General features: G+C 34.5%; 1 protein-coding gene across 1 annotated transcript in view; it reads right to left on the reverse strand.

The window, feature by feature from the left end:
* LOC132934433 (irregular chiasm C-roughest protein) overlaps positions 1–23268 on the reverse strand; it is a 244080-nt gene that overhangs the window by 194212 nt on the left and 26600 nt on the right. Inside the window, exons 2-3 of the mRNA XM_061000733.1 lie at positions 16612–16886; positions 3419–3654 (exon numbers count right to left, since the gene is read on the reverse strand). Coding sequence (XP_060856716.1) covers positions 3419–3654; positions 16612–16876 — 501 coding nt within the window. The 5' untranslated portion in view covers positions 16877–16886. The remainder of the gene's footprint in view (positions 1–3418; positions 3655–16611; positions 16887–23268) is intronic.

The raw sequence follows: 23268 nt of genomic DNA on the forward strand, positions 1-23268 counted from the left end.
ACAATAATTATTAATATATTAATATTATTGTTATCGTTTGAAATTGATAAACGGAATAGCATTCAACGAAAACTTTTCTAACTCTATACGATAATAATATATTATAATAGGGGAGCTCCGTCGTACTATATTTTCGATTCCAACGTAATTGCATTGTATACAGTCACGCTCGTCTTAATCATTGTTATTATTATGTTTAAATGAAAATAAACTGTTAAACAATTAATATTCGAAAGATTCGAGAAGGTGCAGATTTGCGTGAAGCGTCTAAGGGGGAACCGTCCATATATCAATACAAAAATCGTAATCCCCTCCCCCACCTCTGAAGGCCATACATAAGCAACTGACATTGTGTAGGCAGGTGCGCATTTAATAACACACATTTATTATACAGAGTGATTATTCTTTTAAACACTCGTATTATCTCGAAAAGTACCTACGAATGTTTTTGTAAATATTTTTTTTAATCTGCGTAATACCTATTGAGGTCATTGTTAAACAACGTTTTCAAATTGTTTTATAAACGACAACATAATATAATACTTTTCATAAACATAATAATATATTTCTGGTAATTTTAATACGAATTTAGAATGAGTGGGTACCCAACTAGTGATAGTAAATATTATTTCGACTAACTATTCGACAAGGTACTCGAAAAAATTATGTTTTTTTTGATTGTAAAAAAATGTGGTTTTTTACCGACCTCAAATCGTGTAGAAAATAAAATAAAATATATTTACATAAACGTTAATACTTTCCGATAAAATGATTGTTTACCGTTAAAATAATCGCCTCGTGCACATGTTAAATATAATATCTATATAATATCGTATAGGTACCTACTCACTTGAAATAAAATTATATAATTATTATTATTGCATCAGTACACATGAATGAGATATGCCATCGATTCCCGTAGGGGTTTGCGCCGCAGCCGCCGAGAGACCTGCAGCTGCAGCAAGTCGGTAATTTTCTCACTATCAAACACACGAGACGTATATATATATACACAGTCGCACAGAACCTCCCACTTGTAACTTTGCCATGTGTAATCATCGGCGGGAGGTATATAATTCCGAAAATCCTATCGTTCTTGACAGCCCACTTTTATTAATGACGGATGGACTTGTATAATATGTGTGTAGATATACGCGTGTACGATTGAATGAGATATAAATTAGGTCGCTGTGTCTACTTACACGCGCTCGGAGGAAATAATATCGATAATAAAATGCACCAGAGAGTCAAAACATATACACACGAAATATCATATTATATTATTATTCCTATGATATACCTAAACACGTATATATATATATATATACAGATACCGATTTCGATCGAAGAGATCACGCACCTGTTATGTTATATTATACTATTGTATGTACGCATAATCCTGTACGGCTGTATATACAGTGTGTTTCACTGCACACCCCGTTTTTATCCGATTTATAATAATTTATTTACTACGATTATATAATATTAGGCGTAGGTATTCTTATTTTGTGACGTTTAAGAATATGTATAGGGACGACCGTCCAATTCTAAAAAATATATTTTATGCCATCTAGCCATACGTTGACCTGTGGCGGCGATACAAATTAATATTTGTTTTTCAAATTAGGAACTTTATATGATTCACCTAATCGATTTGTTATAGGGATATCAATTATTTCAATGTGTTAATGACGAGGATAGTACTTCAATATTGCTCATTAAACCCGAGTGTTTACAAAATATGGTGTAGTCTTCAACCAGTGCACCGATACACAAACATTTAAGAAATTACAATTTAAATGAGTTCGTCGCATTATATAGAGGACACGAGGGGCGAACACGAGCGTGATCGGTTAATCGCCCTGTATGTTGTATTAAGCAAACTCGCAGCGACGTCAAATCGCTAATGTTTTACAATCGAATTAAACATATTGTAATATAACAACAATGGATAATGTTATTGTCTGGACTCTCGGGCGGTGGGAATGTTTGAAAAGTCTGTCGGACCTCGGACGACGCGCGTGACGATAATATATATCTCGAGAGCAGTCATAAATAATAATAATAATAATAATAATATAATACCTATACACAACATTATAAGTCAATAATATTATCGTATATTATCGTGTGATACATATTAATATTATATTATAGTCTCACCCACTCACCCGTCTAATATATAGATCAATTTATGATAGTTATATCGACTCTATTGATCTGTCCGACTTGTGTTTTATGCATAACATAATATAACACTATTCCATACGTCATGAATAATATTAATATTAATATATAATTGAATACGATCGTGAAAATGTCATTATCATAGTACGCCGCCACCACGTTCGGGTGGGCGGAATAGAATTTGCGGCTCACAATAATAATATATAATATTATTACGATTCGGTGATAAAAAATATCATATTGACTACAACCGAATAATATCGGTTCCCTGTACATAAATAAAGTTTGACGATAGGTATTATTGGTTCCCAGTCGAATTCCGGTCCAATACTTTTGAGTGTGTTTAGCTCATATTATACCGTCGGTAAAACGCACAAAATTTTACGAGTATAAGTCCATTTCATTATTATTTAGTGTAAAAGTGTGACCGGCACCGGTGGAGAACAATAATATATAGTGGGCGAGGTTTAAAGAAGCTAAATTTAATAATATTGTTTCGGGGATCATTTTTTTTTTCATACAAAGCTCACCGAAAAAAGTTTTGAATAAGATGGTTTATCGTGTAACCGAAACATTGTAAAATAAAATAATAATATTAAAATGTGTCGCTTTCTATAAATTATTGTACATATTATTAGGCAGCTCTAAAATCTAGCGGTACGCTGGTCTGCATCATCGCGTTATGGTTTATTATAGTTTACAATATTCTGTATAATATATTATACCTAACCACACAATGACCATATTATGGGATACTCCTGTAATACAATTTAAATTTTAAACCGTTCGGCATATTAAAATTGCCTACGTCGAGCCCCTGAAAAAAATTCCGCGCCACAATAAAATTGAAAATTGGCCAACTGCATGCGTTCAATATCATAATATCACTATTACGGTGGCGCAACTAGGGAAACTTCTTGGGGGTGGGGGTGGCTATAATTGAATCAGCCGCACACGACCAGGTAGTGATGGTTGATGTTTTACACTAAAATAAAAACTGGCGGGCTACGGATAAGACTTGGAGGCTAAGACCACCCGAGCCCCCCTCCCCCCCGCCCATAATTTCACCAACGACCGGGTCGAGGCGCGTCATAATGTCGTCGTATACAACATTACGCCATCGTATATACAATACACAGCTATTATACCGTCGTATAACGGTATAGCTCTAGTGGCGAATACTAAAAAACGAATAAGACACAATACGGGAATACGAAGCTGAATCACTCACCTCTGCGTGCGGTTTTCCGCCTTCGGATATGCACTCCAGGTCGATCGGCGAGTTTTCCGTGAGGTAGATGGTATCGCCCTGCGGCGTGATCCGCGGACGGTTCGGCGGCACCAGGACGGTCAGCGTGGCTTTCCTCGACCTGATGGCAGGGTCGCCGCGCTTTCCCGTGCCCACCTGGCACTGGTACACGCCGTCGTCGTCCAGAGTCACGGGGTTCAGTTTCAAGTTGTATTCGCCTGGTGTGACGGTCAAAACAATAAACACGATAATCATATAATATAATAATATAACAACATAAAAAGCAACAGCAGAAACAATAATAGTAAATAATAATAACAACAACGACGGTATACATAATGTTATAATATAAAAGGCCGTCCCGCACGAGCACTCGTAACGCATTAGGCATGATACATTCGTGGTTATAGGTATCATGCGGTAATATTATTATCATGGTATGATATTAAAAATATTATATTATCCAGTGTTCAGACTTAATATTATCTTAAATTACTCGTATTACATTATATTTTATCTAGACAACAATATTACGTATTATTGTGAGAATGTCATAATATAGTTCGGTAGTACTTTTGAGACTTTTGGCATTTCTGGGATTTTGTACAACTTGATAAATAAACGGGTATCGAGGAAAAACCGCAGAAAAACGAATGTTAAAATCGGTAATAAATCACGGTTTCGTGAAATTCGAGTTTTGCAATTTCTTCGTAATTTTATAATTTAAACAGTTTTTAAAAGTCAACGCGATTTTCTACTGACATTATGATAGATTGTTCATTTTTTTTTCAATTTATAATTCTTTCAGGAATTTTAGATTTTGATGTCTTGTTAGGATCTAAAACAGTCCATTTGGTGATTTTAAGAACGGCCAATTTAATATATTAAGGTTAAATGTGCGTAACCCATAGTTTAAATAATCTCGACAATTTTAATTGTAAAAGCTCAAAACTTTTAACCGTCCAAATATTTCCGAATTTAATTTTCATAGCTTGTTGATATAATAATATATTTTATTTCTAATGAGAGAATTGATTCTATCTACCATAACACTTTATTGTCTAGATAAAAAATGAGATTATCTGTATAACAACTACGTGTTATCCAGACGATAAAAGTAAAGTTTATTCATCTTCGTCCGGATGTTATCTAAACGAAATTTTAGTTGTCCATTCTCAACACTGAATTATTAATAATATTAATAATATGGAGTAGCGGTCGTCGGTCTGGCGGCAGGCACGTCGCGGGATCGAACCGGTCGGCGACCGCGGTATATAATAATAATAATAATATATATACATATATTATGTGTGTGTGTACGTAACCACGACGCGGGTTGTGGTCGAGGAGTGCACACACTACATACATGATAATAATATGTATATAATAATAATATATACATAACGACGCGAGGAAAGAAGTCGAACACCTGTTGCTGCTGCCGTGCAAGTCGTCTGCACACATGACGCGCGCGCAGCGACGACGACCTGTGTACCTATAACATTATAATACTATATAGGTACCTACGCATACGTCCGATGAGTAAAACTGGATTTGTCTGCATGGCAGGTTGGCGAGTACACACACACACACATATAATATAATATTATAACACACGTATGTGTGTGTGTGTGTGTATATATAATATACATATAGGCTGCAGCAGCAGCGACGACGGTTAGGCGTAAAAACGAGATTATCGACGATTTTCGAGAGACGAGAAATATTAGACTGCGCGCGGCGTAATGACCACGGTAATAATAATAAATAGGTCTTTGGTATTCGAACGGGATCGGTCGCCGCCGACGGAGGGAAAATCGACGTGCAGTTCGCGGTGCAGTACACACAATATAATAATAATAATAATAATAATACGATGGTTCCGACGGAATGAGACTACCTATAATATTATTATTATTATAATATAGTGCAACACGATAAACGCCCATTGACGTGTCGATTCTACTTGTCTTGTACGGGTGCTCGGCAGTCGTTGTTGTTGTGTGTTATTATATTCGATAGGCTTCGTATTGCAGTGATATGAGTATAGGTACACTGGAGTATACGATGATCGATATAATATTATTTTAGTTTAGTCGGTGATCGGTCACTGCTTATATGGGTACAGGCACATTTAAATAATTGTTTTTCGTATGACATTTTACTGTAAGGTTCGTGTGTATTTATTGTGTTTTCATAAGTCTGTTACATGGGTATTCACTGCTCATGTCGCGAGTGTGCAACGATATGATTTCATTTTGTATTTATTTATTTTATATCGGGTCACAATGTATATAATATAAGTATACACCGTGATAAGAAATAATCTTAAAACAAAAAATGTTTTGGGTATCATCGAATTATGTCTTGCCGTTAATTTTATCATTAATAACCATCGCGACTGCTGCGCCTATATCATGTCGTCACTGGGGAATACTCTTATTTTCCTCGGATATGAAAATAATTTTAAATAAAATGTCATTATAGTATATCATTATCGCGTCAGTCCATCTAGGTCGATTTAAAACACAGTTCACATCTTACTCAACACCGGTTGGTTTAGGTGCGCACTACCTACTTGTAAACATGAGGATTTTGAGTGATTAAAAAATATTTGAGTAATATTATTGATTTCATCGCGGTAATTGGAATGCGAACGCGGGGAAAAAAACGCATTATGAAAATGAATCGATTTAATTAACGTTTAACAGTAATTATTATTGTTTACGGACATGCGAAAACGGGTAATAAATGAACATTAAAAATGTTTTAAATTTCGGTAAATAACAGTGTATAATATATATTATCATGAATTTATGACGATCGAGAGGCGCCGGTAAAACAAAAAAAATTTAAAAAAAAATAAATAAATTACTTGATTCCATTTACATAATAATTTTGATGTTCATAAAATGTCGGATGATGCTATTGCAGCAACGGGTTAAACTAATTTCGAGTGTACCTTCCAACGTATTTTTTTCTACAGTCATTTTTTTCCATTCAATCTCTATAAATGTTGAATTTTTTTTTATTTCTATAATATCATTGAATATTATTAATTGTTCTAGAATCGTGCTTACCTAATGTAATAACGCACTGCTAACCGCAGTATTCGACCATTAAATATGCATACGGCGGAAAGTATAACGATATCATTTAAAAACTCAAGGTCCCGTCGTAGATTGTCGAGTGGTGGAAGTGTATATGACGGTATAAAGGGGTCAGTGGGGAGGGGGCACGGTCCCGGGGGGCCCATTGGTTTTAAGTGCCAATCTCTTGCCACGAAATATTTGTTTAACGCACACAATCAAATGGAATTTCGCAAATAAATGGACAGAAAAAAAATGTCCGTATATCACGAACGACAGTATACAAACTGCAGGTATCCGTTGAAAACAAAGTTACGTATAATAATATGTGTACACCAAAGTTTGTAAATTAGTGAAACCGGGAGTCTTGTGGACACCGTGTGATTCAATACAATACGCGCGGCATTACCGTGTAATTATTGGAATACGTGCCTATATATTACATGCGATAATCAATAAGACATTCAATTATTAATTTATTTCTGGTGGTTTTGACCTATTCGGGTGCGAGGCGACGATACGATATAATATTATTATAGTGTCCGACAACAACGCTGACGACAAAATAATACGATTCGATATTGCAGTGCTCGTGGCCACTAAAAAAAATACGGTGCGGTGCAGTACCTACCCCTGTTTAAACGGTTTATAAATCTGTGTAATATAATAATATATAGTAGGTATCGTGTCATAGTTATTCCGCTATAGTCGTTATTGTACAAACCGTTGCAATTATGCAAGACCTTTAAAGATACCTCGCAGTGAGGAGGGACGAAAGGAGCACACTATAAGTGTCTGGGGTTCAAGGGGCCCGGTGGATCTTTAGTACGGACTATAGTGGTAGTATTAGTAGTGGCGGCGGCGGCGGTGGTCGTAATAACAATACTTTTAAGAACTTTTGTAAATTATTATTCATAGGTAGTATAATACACTGTAGGTACTTAGAATTTACCGGTGAAAAAAGCATTTTTATGTAATATAACAGTTACAGGTCACGTTTAGTATTATAAAACTTATTATCCCCTTAAATTTCAAAACGAACTAGGCTTATTTATTTATTTATTTATTTATTTTCTTATTAAAACGAACATTACGACCTGCAGTACATAATTCTATTTATTATAATGTGTAATTTTTTTTTCCTTCAAACGTCGCAGCTCTTATGCCTACATTATATCTATACTGGAGCCAGTTTTAATTAAAACGTTTCCACATGAATTAATTTTCGAGTAAACGAGATTTAGCAATTATTACGCGCGTAGGTACCTACCTACTGCACAATATCATTATAATATAAAATAAATAACACTTATACACTGCGTGCAATATAACGTTTTAGATCTTTATATAAACTTCGGAAATCGTATAGTTAGTACGTAGTTATTTATTGTGCCTGCAGTCCACAATAAACGCTCGTTGTAAAATAAACTGTGAAATGTTTTTAGATTGTCGTAAACCAATAAAACAATAACCGTGATAATGAATGGGGGGGGGGGGGGTTATATTCTAATCGATGCGTATATGTGAAGTGCGCGTTCAAAAATTTACCATCCGACATTAATCAAAACTACCTATCATAATGATATACGAGAGGCGCACAGTAATAAAATCGTCGCACTGAACGGGGTGAATGGAAAACGCAAAATATGTTATTATAATATACACTTTTGATAATATCTAATTTGATCAGACCGTTTTCGAATATCATAGGCTCGCACCATAACGAAACATTGCATTATATTTATTATTTATCGAGTTCGACGTTATATAACAACAATAATAATAACACTGTATAACCATCGGATTTTTTTTTTTTTTTTTTAAAGACTGATCTTCCAACAGAAAACGGTTGTTTAACGCATCGCGTATTATAATAATATTATATTAATGCGCGCGCGTACGTCCCCGTCTGCAGTATAAAATATGAAATGGAATATTAATCGGTACAGAAGATAATATAAAACCCGATTGACTTGTTTGTAATAATTTGTACATCATATACGTATACATAATATTATACACCAGATATCCACCAGACAGAACGCGCGGGTAACTCAGTGTCGGAACTTAACGTTATGATATTATTATTATTATTATTATTATAACTAGAATCACAACGGGCGGATTAAAAGAAAACTCGCGTTTAATAATAATAATATAATAGTTGTAATATTATTATCATGTCAAACCCACGAGGATCGTCGGACAAATACTTACCGCACAGCAGCAAAATGCACTCTCACAAACCGATTGGTTCCAAAGACCACGTTTTCGACACGCGAGATCGATATTAATATTTTATTGTTGTTATTATTACGTCGGGGGGCGAGCAGACGAATCGTAACGCAATTATACAACTGCGGACATAATAACAACGTCACATCAACGAAAACAAAACATTATGTACGGCTGTCTTTCGTTATAGTCTTGTAGAAATGTATAATATTGCGATGTATCATAATAATATTATGTTATAGAAGCGTACAATATAGAATATTATGTCATTGAAAAAAAAAATCTTTATGGGAAACGGACGGCGGGTGGCGCGTCGTCTTGGCGGCGGCGGTATGTTTTTTTTTTTCGTCTCGGTCATCGGTTTCTTCTGCATTGCATTATATTATCATTATGGTGCACGACAATAATTCAATAATAAAATATGATATTATACTGTCGTTTGATAGAAATGTATTGTACGAATGTATGGTGATTTTAGACGGCCGCGAGTATATGGGAGGCTGGATGAATTGAAAAAAAAAAACATCCATTAATAATAACGTTATCACCGCGACCTGTTGTTGTTGTCCGGTGCAGATGATCGTAGTTCCGAACCAATTGGTCCCATCGGGTTTACCTTTTTTCGATCCAACGCCAATGAAAACTATATAAGTCAATATTATGGATTTAGATTTTGGACTGTCTTCAAAACGGTATAATATTATAGTATTGTTTTTTTTTATATCGATCATTCTATATTTACGATCTGTGCATCATAAAATATATGGTACAAGAAGAACACAGCGATGTCGCAATTGTATTGTACTTTTTGATTTTAATATCAGATTATATTATATAAGTAAAATCAATGTCAATTTTTAACCCTTTTTCCGCTAAAATTGTTTTCACGGTTGTAGCATGTTCCTGCTAGGTATAAATTTTATAAATTTTTGAGTTCCTACTTACAGAATCTAGAAAAAAGTATTGTACCATTCTATAAAGTTAAAACTTAAAAACATTCTAAGATCATTATAAAGGACTTGGTATCCACCGGGTAATAACAACTAACCTAACGCGAACACCATAATATAATATGAAATAATTTCAAAACAAACAGTGTCCTAGATATGGTCATACTCTCATGAAAGAGGGAAGGAGAGGTGTTTCTGGGGATGTCCTCGTGATGGCTACGTCACTAATAACAACACGATTTACCAAATTTAAAGAAAAATTAGGCAAGTGACTGGAAAAAAATCACGTGACATTATAAAACTACATGCTAAATCTTGCATCTCAACGATCGAAAGCGTTATAATTGTCCACATAAAAGTTTAAATTATTGCCTATATAGTATTTATAATTAGTTAGTTTAGTGCATTAAAATTGCTTAAAACTGTATTATTTTGCACGAAAGTAGTCTCTAAAGCTTAGGTATGCCGTAAAAAACACTCGGTGGGAACCAATTCGGATGTAGATTTTTTAGGTATGGGAACCAATTCGGATGTCGCCGTGCGGATAAAACCAGTTTTGTTCTCGTTTGTAGGTAGGTATATTATTCAAGTATTCAACTATCTGGGTAGGTACGTAGCGTAAATGACCGTGGTATGTACGTGCAGGCTTAGAACTTTGAGACGTTTTGTACGATCGGTCGGTGACGTGTTTAAGCGGGCAAGATCTTGAAACAGAATTCACTAAATGTTGAAAATACCAAAAAGTTATATAATGTGATTGTAATAATAATTGAATTTGCAAAAGTTTTTAAACAATAATATAACGTGCGCTCGAAACGTTACGGGCAACACTCGCATTATATGAATTCAATCACAATATCTAAACCGTCGTTTTCAGTAATAATATATTTATCAAGTTATTCTCGGCGCTAAAGAAGTACCACAAGTTACAGATACCCACGTCATCGCATCACCGTCGGCAGCAATAATAATATACGCGCGGGATAAGTACGCGTTCGAAACGGCTTTGGAATTTTTTACTCGGACGAGCCACTTTTTTTTTACTGTTTTATTATAACCGGAGATTATAGATGCGTCATCATATTTATACACATAAATATATATATACGGCTGTATATACAGGTAGAAAAATGTAGGTACACTAATTGCGAGGGGTACCGATTATGCATTATTATTAATATTCGAAGAGAACAATATAATTACAGGTGTATTATAGGTATGCGGTCGTCGATGCTGCGCGCTATACGCGGAGCGAAATGCATTTTGAATAAAATAAACAACAGGTGTACAGCAACGAGAATGTTGTAGGACTGTCGAGTGCGGTACAACAATTATAAATTATAATAATAAATAAAATAATTAACAACAATAAAATATTATAATATATTTTTATATATTAAATTAACCCTTTACTTACGCCGAAGACACGCACCACTGCGAGAGTGCTGCTATAAATAATAATAGTAATAATAATAATATAAAATATATTATTATTACATGATGACCTGCAGCTTTTGTATGCGTTCCGAATGAATACATTAACTTGGATTTGCCTACGTCGAAATTTGCAATCCTATCGCTCGGGGTGAAATCGATTATAAATGTCGTTTCTGCCACACAACATAAGACGGTATAATAATATTATTATGTACCCACCTCTGGATAAATTTTTTTACTAATATTATTATTATTATTATTATTATTATTATTTCGCGTTCTGTGTATTATTATTATAGTGTTAATAAATATTGTGTTCCTCTCGACGGACATTGCTCACACGATGAGTAGGTGAAAATATTTTAATGATTTTGAATTTGAAAAAAAGAAAAAAAAACTGTTGACAGTTGTTATAATAATAATATATTGTATAATTTTTACGGACTGTACATTTTTTAAGCAAATCGTTCGATTATAAAAATCAATTATTATTAATAAAATATGTTTTATCAGAGTTTTTAAATATATTATAACAATGGGAAAACGGATGTTTATATAAAAAATAACAATCTACAATTTTTTTTATACATTTATTGACCGTTAACAAAAATCTATATGAAGTTTTTCTAATATTTATAGAGGCAAAACAGTTATTGTCACACGTTTTAACCATTGTCTAGTTAATATAAAATGTTTATTCGTTTGGCGTACATATACTAAAGAATATTAACATATAAACGTATAAAAGCATTACTTTTTTTTAGATTTTATTCTATAATAGTCTAAGTTTGATGCGTTATCTGCATTAATTTATACATTTATACGATTCGATTTCTTACTGAAAGTAGCATACAATTATAATAATAATAATAATATTTCCTAACAATAATTTAAAAATAAAATCGTATTATAACTTGAAAACTTCATGCCTGTATAATACCTAATAATATAATAATAATATATAGGTAGTTTAAGAGTTTATACATTTCATTAATGATGTCTGTGCAGTTTGCAGGCTCTCCAATCATCGCGTAGGCACCTATTTGTTATATAATATTATATACAAAGGTGGGGACATAACTAGTTTAAAAGTCATTTTTATGTAAACTTTTTAACTCGATCAGTTAGTCAATCGTCCAATTAGATTCGACTTGACTTGTTAAAAAAAATCCGTTGTAAGAATTTAGATTTGTCTAGTAAGTTAAATTACTTTGTTTCATTTGAAAAATAACACTTTATAGTTGAGTTAAAACCATTTTTAACATACAACGTATGACAATATTATAATATTAGCTCACCCACCTTTGAATATACACTGTTTATTATTTAATATAAAATAGATTAAACGTGAAATGATAATAATATATATATATTATATTATAGAGTGTCCCATAAAGCGCGCAACTTTTAAATCTGCCGCCATTTTCTTAATATTTTGTTGGCAGCCCTGTTCTTATCATTTCTTAGCAAAAACTACTAATTAAATCGGAGTAATAGTAGATACTAAAAATAATAAAAACAGGGCTACCAACAAAATTAAAAAAAAAACGGCGGCAGATTTAAAAGTTGCGCACTTTATGGGACACCCTATAATATTAGTTTATCTATGCATTATAACATCGTATAATATACCTATAAATATTGTAAATAAAAAACAAAGGTCGATTGAAATATCATTAGTATCCACGAGGGGGCATTACTATATAATAGAATATACTACTATGCCATGTAAAACTATAGGTGTATTATGCTACTAAAAATAATATCATGACAATATTATGTGATGGTGCATGTACTACAACTACCACTACGGCTCTACTCGAATGGTATATACCTAGGTACATGTAACGTCATGTGATGTGTGCGTGTGTAATATTATAAATATCATCATCAAGAACAAATAGGACGCGTATAAACGTATCGAGTCCGTTTTGCCAAACAACACCGCAGCGGTATTTTATATTATTGTTTTAATGAAAATATAATAATATGCAAAACGTACAATATGATATAATATTATGATAAAACGATTCGCATCGGACGAGTATTGTTGTTGCTGCTGTGCTGTGGCCCGCGAACGCCAAAATGCATTATTCAACACTGCACTACAGAAGTGCAGTTTGCAATCGCACTTTGCGCGAGTGCCTATACCTACACTTATAATATTATGCACTAGGCAATGATGATGATGATATCACAACATACGCCTAATGGAAATATGCAATTAAAACGTCACACAAGTCGTGCAGCGCAAAACTAGGGGGGGGGCATGCATTTCGTGTGTTGACAGGTGCTAATGAATCCGCGATTTCGCGTGTTTCGTGATAATAATACTATTGAGCGCATTTATTTAGGATTGTCTGTGCCAACGATATAAGTTCGTAATATTGTGTACAGTCGAAATCCGTATAAAAGCGATCGCGTCCCAGTCCGGCTCGGTGTGCAATAATAATAATAATAATAATAATAATATAAACTTTGTACTGTGTGCATGTTACACTAAATATAACAATATAGAAGATCACCGCATTACTACATAATAATAATAATAATAATAATAATAATAATAATAATAATAATAATGTTATGTCGCATCAACGTTAAAATATACCTATTGTTCGACATATATTATGATATATTATTATGCGTATAATAATCTGAATGATATTATATCATAATATAATGACTCGGTGGGGCGGTTTCGAATTTTGGGGTCCAGCGAAAAAATATGTTTTTCTAAATCGTTTTCACGGTGATCTACGTACCGTAGAACGATTCACCGAGCAATTTCGTTTTTATTCGAATTCCGATTTTTGGAGCAATTCAGTATAATATAATTATGCACAATAAGGAATTTTTTTTCAAGAAATAAGATGGTACTACCAACAGGACACTCACCCTATAAACGTTAAAACAAGACTATTCAAAAATATGGACTTAAAGTGGGTATATTTAAAAATTCCAAAATCTAAACTTGGGAGCGGCTGGTAAAAACGGTCTGGAAGATGTCTCGTCGACTTTTTACATTACGGGGGAATGGCCTTATAACACGGACAAACTTCTACTGAAATCCCGTTCATTGTTTTTATGAAAAAATTGTCGCCGACCGTAAATACTTCTGGTGATGAAGGACCTATATATAAGTACGCTACCGACATAGACAAGTATACTGCATGCTACACTTGGCGGCAGGTTAAGTTTTCTTCGACGAGTCTCCTAAGCCGCGCCCGCCTATAACGTCGAATTACGTGTCATTATATTCAGTCGGCGACGCATGTGTAGCCTTTCCGTATACGTTATTCGACGTGCATAAATGTGTTGTAATATTTTAGAGTCACGTTCGTCGAAATAATTACGAAATTATAGGCATTTCGGATAACCACTAACCACTCGTGCCGTAACGGTTTGCCATTAAATTTGCATCGAACGGTGCGCAGAATATGCGTTTAAGAATTTCAATCGAACGGTAATAATATGTATAAGGCGGTATGTATATTATGCGTTTTCTGATATCAGAACTATATCGTGGAGGGATGACGAGACATTTTCAATCTCAAAATGCGTTTGTTCGGTTCTGCAGTTACTCAATTAGTGAGATGATAATTATAATAATGTAACCCGGCATCGGGTGTGTGCTTGGTACCTACTTCACGTCATGATAATTAAAACTTAAAAAAATTTCCAACAGCTGTTTTTGTAGTATTATATACAATATGTCAATGAACGATCGCGAGGGCATAAGGTTTAAAAAGTCGACTGCTTAGAGCTTACAGGTACTTACAGCGAATCAAGTACACAATATTTAAGATAAGAAATCTGCGAAAGTTAAGTACCACTGCCCCGAGAAAACGATCCGATAAACATATTATATATATAGTATGATAATGAATTGTCTCAAGACGACGAGGGGCGGCTACGAGCAAAATTTCGACTTGATATACATATATTATATTGTTTGAAAATAAAAAACGTTTTTAACAGTATAATACCGTGTACAGAGTGATTTTGGTTTTATCACCAACAAAATTCTCGAGAGTAAAATCATTACGCTTTGAACAATAAAGTCGCACGTACGTATATCGTGGTACAGGTATTATACGTCCTCGACATGACCCTCCTGGAAGCAAATATAGGGGAATGTGGGAGAGGAGGAGACTTCCCAGTAGTTCGCACCCATAAATCGAGTCCTCGTCGAGTAAGTAGTAGTATAACTCTAAATAATTTGTTAAGAAAATTTAGAAAATAAACTCGTTTTTCATCTTTATCTCTTCTCTACATACACACGGAGATATAATAATAGATAGATAATATTATACAATATGGCAATTTTTAGTAGGGCTAGGTTGTATATACCACGTAAACGTCCTTTTATAAATTTTATTAGCGACATGTTCACTCCAGGGACTGGAATCTTTTGAATTTATCGGTATCGGTTCCGGTACTGGTTCTCCAAAAATAAAATCACTGTTCGGTTCTGGTCTTTTGATGAGAAAAAATAAAGGTACCGAAAAGTATGATAATTTTAAATACCTATCCGGAATGCAGGTTTTATTAATAGTATGAGAAATATTGGAAAACTCGTAGGATCATATAAGCTTATAAACAAAACACTAAAACAGTAATACCATTAAATTAAATACAATTATTTTATTTCTGAACCTATTTAATTTGACAATTCCTGTTCGATTCCGGTACTTTTAAAATAATAAAAGTTTTGGTTCCGGTTTCGGTTCTCAATATTTTAAGGTTCCGGTTCCAGAACCAGAACTTTTCGGTTCGGTTCCAGTCCTTGGAGTCCACGCATTGCCTAATATCGATACAAAATAATATGATCTATTTTTTGTTTTGCACGTGTCTGTCTATATTGTAACTGTTAACTCGAAAAGTGCATAATATGTGTTATGAATGTTTTTGATTGAGCTTATAATATAACATTAAAAGTAGACACCAAGCCAAAAGTGCCCAACTTTATTGAGTTTATTTTGAAAGTATAACAGACCGCTCTTCTTTTTTACTTAATGGTAGATTATTGATACTAACGGTAAATTAACCGTGTGTTTTATTACAATATACTTTATACCCCCGCAGGTGTTTTCCGATAAAATCAATTATAATATTTTACTGTCTTATGACGTTGCGTAGGTGATATAAACCCCAGCCCTACGACTGTCATACGAAATCTACGATGAGTGCGGACACTCCGTGGGTGGCTCTATCGTCGGGTATGTATGGGTAATGGCCTTGGACGGTAAACTTTTGGACCGTTCAACCGCCGAAACTATATTTTTTTTTTTTTTATATTATTATAAAATCGCGTCGCTCGAGGTATTACCTACGGTACGACAGTAACCAATACAATACAGTAACTAAATACAAAACAGCTAAGTGCGTCGTTCGGGTGCAATAATTATTATACTATATTATTATAATGCTATATTATGCAATGCGATTATTATAATATTACCGTTCGCGTCGCTGCCGGTCATCGCGTATCTCGGGTAACCGTGGTACGACAGGTTCCTGTTGGTGCCCAGCGCGAAATCGTCCTTGGTCCATTGGAGCTTTCCGGCCAGATCGTTGACCTTACACGGCAGCGAGACCGTCGAGTCCACCACCGCACTCCGATCGTCCGGTTCGACGGCGAAGGATTGTTCGGTTGACGAGGCAAGTCCGGCGGCGGCCATCACTAGGGCCGCGCACATGACAATAATCTCCAGTCGTCTCGTCATGCTCGTTCATCTGCGAAAACGGCGTGACAACATTAATATCATGATAATACACCATTTTAATATTATCGTCGTAATAATTATACGAACTAACGTTATTGCTATTTCGATTTTTTATCGATTTTCCGAGGCACCGACCGCGTGGGGTCAGTATATTATAGCCGGCGTCACGCGCGTTATTTACATTGGAAACAGGTTGAATTCGCATTACGTTTCATTACATAATTATATACATATTATTAATTACATTTCACTAAATTACTATTATAATACCATATATATATATCGTTTTCTTATATTATTATTATTGTTATTATTGGGGTCAGTTCATGAACGCAACCTTAAACATTTTAAACCCAATGTATATTATGCAAATATATAATTTTGATGCGCAGAGAACATCAAAGTACAACATTACCATGGCCTTACATAATAGCTCTAAATATATTATTCGTTATATTCGTTTTTGAAATAATATTATACTATGACGTGTAGATTTTAAACAGAAACTTTAAGTTTCATGTTCTCGACATTGCGAGAGTTGTGGCACAAACAATAATACCTATAGAAATACGGATAAGGCTGACGGACGTCGATCAGACGCGTGTATAGATTTATCTGAAATGTACCTATGCGTAAAGTCAACAATAAAAAGTAACTAACTAAATCTTATAGTGATACGAATTAAATACTATATAGTTATGAATTTATAATATAGTATAATATAGTTATGCGTTTATGCTGTTGAAATAACTTTAAAATTTTAATTGTTTCTATTTTGTAATTTAAACTGAATACATATAGCAATCACATGTTATGTAATTATGATTTACAGTTTACAAATACTGTGACTACAGCTGTTAAATTAGATGTTTTTTCTATTATTACCTACCATTCTATCATTGACTTATTTCGAATAAAACACGAAAGAGCCATATCGCGAGATAGTAAAACCACAATACGTTTTTTTTTTCCGAAGAGGACAATTTATTTCGTTTCAGTACCTAATCGTTGCACTTTGCAGGTCTTCCGAGACCTTTAGATTCGGACACCATGAGGCGCATCAGTCATAATATTATATTAAATATTGTTATTTTCGAACGAAACGCCGCCGGCAAGTCCAATACAGTAAATAGTTGATAATTACGTACACTCAAACGCTTGCGGTTTACAACGTTCAGAAAACAGTTAATTGAACAGACGTGACAAAAAAAACCCAAAAATATGTAAATAGGCAAAAATAGTGTAACAACTAAAAAACTATGCGTCCTCGGTGTCCAAACGCGTCATTATAGAAGAAGTGGATGTCCCTCGAATAATATCACAATATGGCGTTACGCACAAAAGGGAACGTAAAAATCAAAAATCTATATTTCGTGAGCTGAATGCAGAAACTCGGAATTGAATAGTACACAATTCGCCAGTTCAGGGGCATCGGGCGAGGCGTCATTAATTAATTTTTCCATACTAGACGTAGATTAGCTCCAATTCGTTCGATCGGATGTGAGATGAGATTTAGGTTCAGTAGAGTAACAGGTGAGTTGTATACTCTTGGGGGAGGGGGGGGGGGGGGGGGGGCAACGGCACGCGATCGAAATCGTTACGATTGTTATAATAATAGTAATAATAATAATAATAATATAATAATAATATCTTTTAATGATATTGCAGCGAGTCGGTGGCGAAGTGTACTAACCATTTGTACGACATTGTATTATACAGGACGACGAGCACGCGATGACGACTAAACGCAATACAGCTATATCGTCTCCGTCTGTATATAAGATAGGCGAAGGTTGGTTTTTCGTTTGTTTGCTGTTGTGAAAAGCTATAATATTATGATCGAAATCGTTACAATATTACGGCTTCCGGTTTTACAATTATTATTATTATTATTATTATTGGTTTTTGTGTCGACTTATATACTAATAATATCGCCGACGGAACGAGCTGGGAATTACGGTCGGGCTACGCCCTGTGCAGTGTGTGCATATTATAATATTTATGCTGTGTGCGTAGAAGCTATATGCAGTCGGTCACTACCAATATAATATGTCCCGTCGAAATGGAACGGAAAGAAAAAATAATTAATAAATAATGATAAGTGGAAGAAAAAGTGGGAGGAAAATCGCTGGAAGCCGTTTCTGTTATCGCGTCGATATAAACGGGGACGTTTGTGTCTATGTATTTCTTTTTTTTTTTCACTATTACAATATATTAATATTATATCGTCGTCGTCGGATGATGATGACGATAAACGCGCCCGCGTTGGGTTTTCGATTCGATCGCAAACGCCTCCGTTGCGTATTATTCAGTCGACGCACAACAATAATTTACCTACCTCCGGATGAATCGTGTAGGTATTATTTTATTTTTTTTATACTCATATATAATGGGGGGGGGGGGGGGGGAGTCGCACTCCGACGACAATAATATACAATTATCGTTACTATTGTCACTCATCTCGACGACATATTATTATCGTTATTATTGTTATTATTATTACTATTTATAGTGATATTGTCAAACATTAAATCATTGCTGCGCGTCATAATGTCATCACTATATTATAAAATGGAGAGGCGCTTATGTAGGAGGCACGTCCGGAGACGATTTCCCGCGTACCTGTAGATAATTATAATTACGGGCGGGGATTAACGATCGGATTGTACGGATGATAATAATATAATTCTCCGATAAAAAAAAAAATAATAATATCATAATAATGACGACGAATTCCGACGGTGTTCGGTGGCCGTTTAAAGGAGAAAAAAAAATGTGTCGTCCCTACAATAAGCCGGCGACGGGCTGCGGACACTACGGCCGGCGCGGTGTTTTTCCGCTCGTTTATACATCTGAACATGGCGTAACACAACAATGGTTATGGTACAACTGGTATGCATGTGTATTATTATAACGACGGCGGCGACAAAGGCGAGCAAACGGTGATTTCGACCGAGGCCGGAGAAAAAACACCTCGTTACCCGCAGACTTTTAACCGCGTACCACTCTCTTCTAATATTACGAAGTATCATACGATATATTATTATTGTTATAATAATATACACCCGAACCCGTCGACGGTGGAAAAGGTCACATGTGCCACAATAGTGCGGCGAGTCGCACAAAACGTTATTTTAAATTGAGCACCTAATTCGTCAGCAGCTGTAATTGATGAACAGCGCCTAATATTACAACGCGTTTAGTTGGAATATTATAATATTATTACGTCTTACGACCACGGTCTTACGGACCGACCCGAATGTGAGCGTATGTATTGAGCTGCAGTATGACTAATAAGCCCCGCGGTCGTTGAGCTCTGCAAACTGCGCTATCGTTTTTGATGGGTATAAAGAGAAAAAAATAAAGAGTACAAAAGTGCTGAAAAAATAAACCTCCTCGAAAAAACGGCGCGATGGGTGATGGCGTATCCGGTTAGGTAGAAAATAGAAAAACGCATTGGCGAAAGAGAATAAATAATAACTAAAATGGGTCGTCGCGAGTCCAATATGGCTGGTCGAAGACCACTGCTGCACAAGACGACTATTAGACGACGACGACGACAATTCCGGGCGAGCGGTTGTGTGCACAACTCGACGATATTATTATAGGTATATAGTTGTATAGGCGCAATGTACCTGCGTACGACATAATTGGATGACGACGGTGCCTCGTAAATGCACTTTACGATCCGTAAGCATAACACACACACAAACACACACACACACACACACACACACACACACACACACACACACACACACACACACACACACACACACACACACATACATACATACATACGGACACGCACAGCTCGGATCAAAATATATATTACATCAATGGGGGTGGGTGCGCGTCGGCAATCGAGGGCTGCAATTTCCACCCCTTCGGAATAATTCACCGTTTAGAGCGTTTCAGGTCAATGCGCGGTCGAAATAATACTATATACAAACTTAAACATCGTTACATAGGATATTCACGACAACAGTACATATATTGTTATAGTATCCGACGAAATCGTCAATTAATGAATATTTTGTTATTTTCGAGTGGGCAAGTATAAGACTCGGGCAAAGTCGTATACACAGGGTAGGTGAACACTGCATGTAGGAACGTTTTCCTCGGGCAGCGTGCGGTTGACGCAATAAACGAGTTGAGTGATGTATGAATTGAAAATTGTTTTTGTACTGCTTTCTGCTACGAATATGGACCGCGGCTTCTAAAAGAACCATCGTAATATTTACAAAGTTGAGGTCAACACAGTATAATATTACAATGTGGTATGTATTATGGAAAAAACGTTAACCCCCCCCCCCACCATGCATATTTAAAAAAAAACGTCTGCCGATGCCCTCAGTTAACGGTCATTCTGCAGATTTCCCGCTCGAGTATACCTACATATTGTGCGTAGACATGGAACATTAGAGTCCACAAAACGAAATTTTTATTTCAGGATCAGCGTACCAATAATCGCGCTCCTTATATTTTACTGTCACGACAAAAATACCAATTGCGTTCCTTATTTTTTACGGTCAATCTACCGATGGAGGCGCCTGCCCTCTTGTTTAATATACCTACTCAATATTTTTGTTCAATCTAATTCCATTAACTTTGAGTTATTATCAGACATAAACGAAGTAGGTACCTACATCAAAATGTTTTAAAATTACAAACTCATATCATAATATATCGATCGGTGTTCATACTGCTTTCACTTTTATTCTTCCCGTCCGAATGTGTTTGTCTTCGTATAAAAGCAATCATAGGAACACAAACAGTCACTTATATTATATTGCAATAAGCAGTATACCGAACAAGATAAACATACATCAAAAGCGAGAAACACAAATACAGAAAACTTATTCGCAAACAGTTTTTAAAATCAGTCTGTTATTACAATTGTGTATCATATGATAATAATATTGTAAAAGCATGGTTTTCCATAGATTATTTTTCTGCAATCGTTATAATATGGCGATCACTTTGAATTTAATAAATTGTATATAGGTAAATATTGTAATATTATTGACGTTTATTATAATTTATAATATGAGTATAAAAACTGAAAAATCGTGAATAAAAAAAAAAAAAAAACTATTAACTTGTATGACGTATACTATAATAAGCGTGAACGAAAATACTAAAAACTACATTTTTTTATTTTCGAATGTTATAATATAATAATATGCATTTTTATAATAGGTAATGCGTATACTAAAATAATATAATGTTGATTTATTTTAATTTAACGTTTAAAAAACAAGTTACGAACGAAAATAGGTATAGGTAGGTAGTTTATTAAATATGAATAATAAAAAAAAGCCATTTGTTCGTATATTAATAGTATATAAGTATGAACATAGTAGTAATAACGCATTTATAGTAGAACAATGCGAATAATGCGATTGTTTTCATCTATTTTTTTTTTTTTACATTTGAAAAGAAGTGTTAATGTTTTGAATGTTTTTAGTTTATTAATTAAGTTGAACCAATCGTAAAATAATAAAAGAGAAAATATTATTTTTACTCTCGTGTTAAATAATCTATAAATGACCACCAATGGTCGTTATCTGGCGCTATATCATAATTGCTGGCGGATCGACCCTGAAAATAACCGACGCTGCAATTGGGGGCAATCGGTAAACTCCCTTCGAATTATATATTATTAAACTGTTAGGCGTCTATTATTTAGTCGTAATTATTTTTTTCCGTCTGCGGTCGATTAAGCGAATGTATTTTTTTCGTGCGGTTTGTCGAAGAAACGAACCAGACGTTAATACAATATTTTTACAATATCAAATAAAAATTAATAAGTGGACTACGTGATGATATCATTACATGATACAGCCAGGGCTCGCAAACTGTACAACAACGTTATGATTATAACGTCATATTTAACAAAAAAAAAACTATTGAAATTTGTAAAAGAAATTATAGCGGAAAGCGATAGTCTAAAATAATATCAAACACCACAAAGCAAAACATAACGATTAACAAAATATAATATTATGTATATCGTTGAACAAAACACAACGCAAAACGTAATTATTCATAGAATTTCATTGAATGAAATATAACTCAAAACGAAATTATTTCAAATCTATTTACTTAAAAGTTATAGTGGTCTCGTAGAAATGTATAGAAATGATAAGAATATTATATTCCGTATCCGGGCAACTACCTGCCCACATTAGTTATTAATTATTATTAATGAATTCAATAGTTATATTAACACTGTCAACTAGATAACGATAAACGCAAAACTCGCATAACGTTTTAATTCTGAATAACGATAATCGCAAAAAATGAGAATTTTTTTTTTTAATATTGTATAATAATATAATCGGTATTTTTTTTCAAACTCGAGCCCCGCTTGTACTCGAATCCAAATT

The sequence above is a fragment of the Metopolophium dirhodum genome, chromosome 1, assembly GCF_019925205.1.
Source record: "Metopolophium dirhodum isolate CAU chromosome 1, ASM1992520v1, whole genome shotgun sequence".
Lineage (NCBI taxonomy): Eukaryota > Metazoa > Arthropoda > Insecta > Hemiptera > Aphididae > Metopolophium > Metopolophium dirhodum.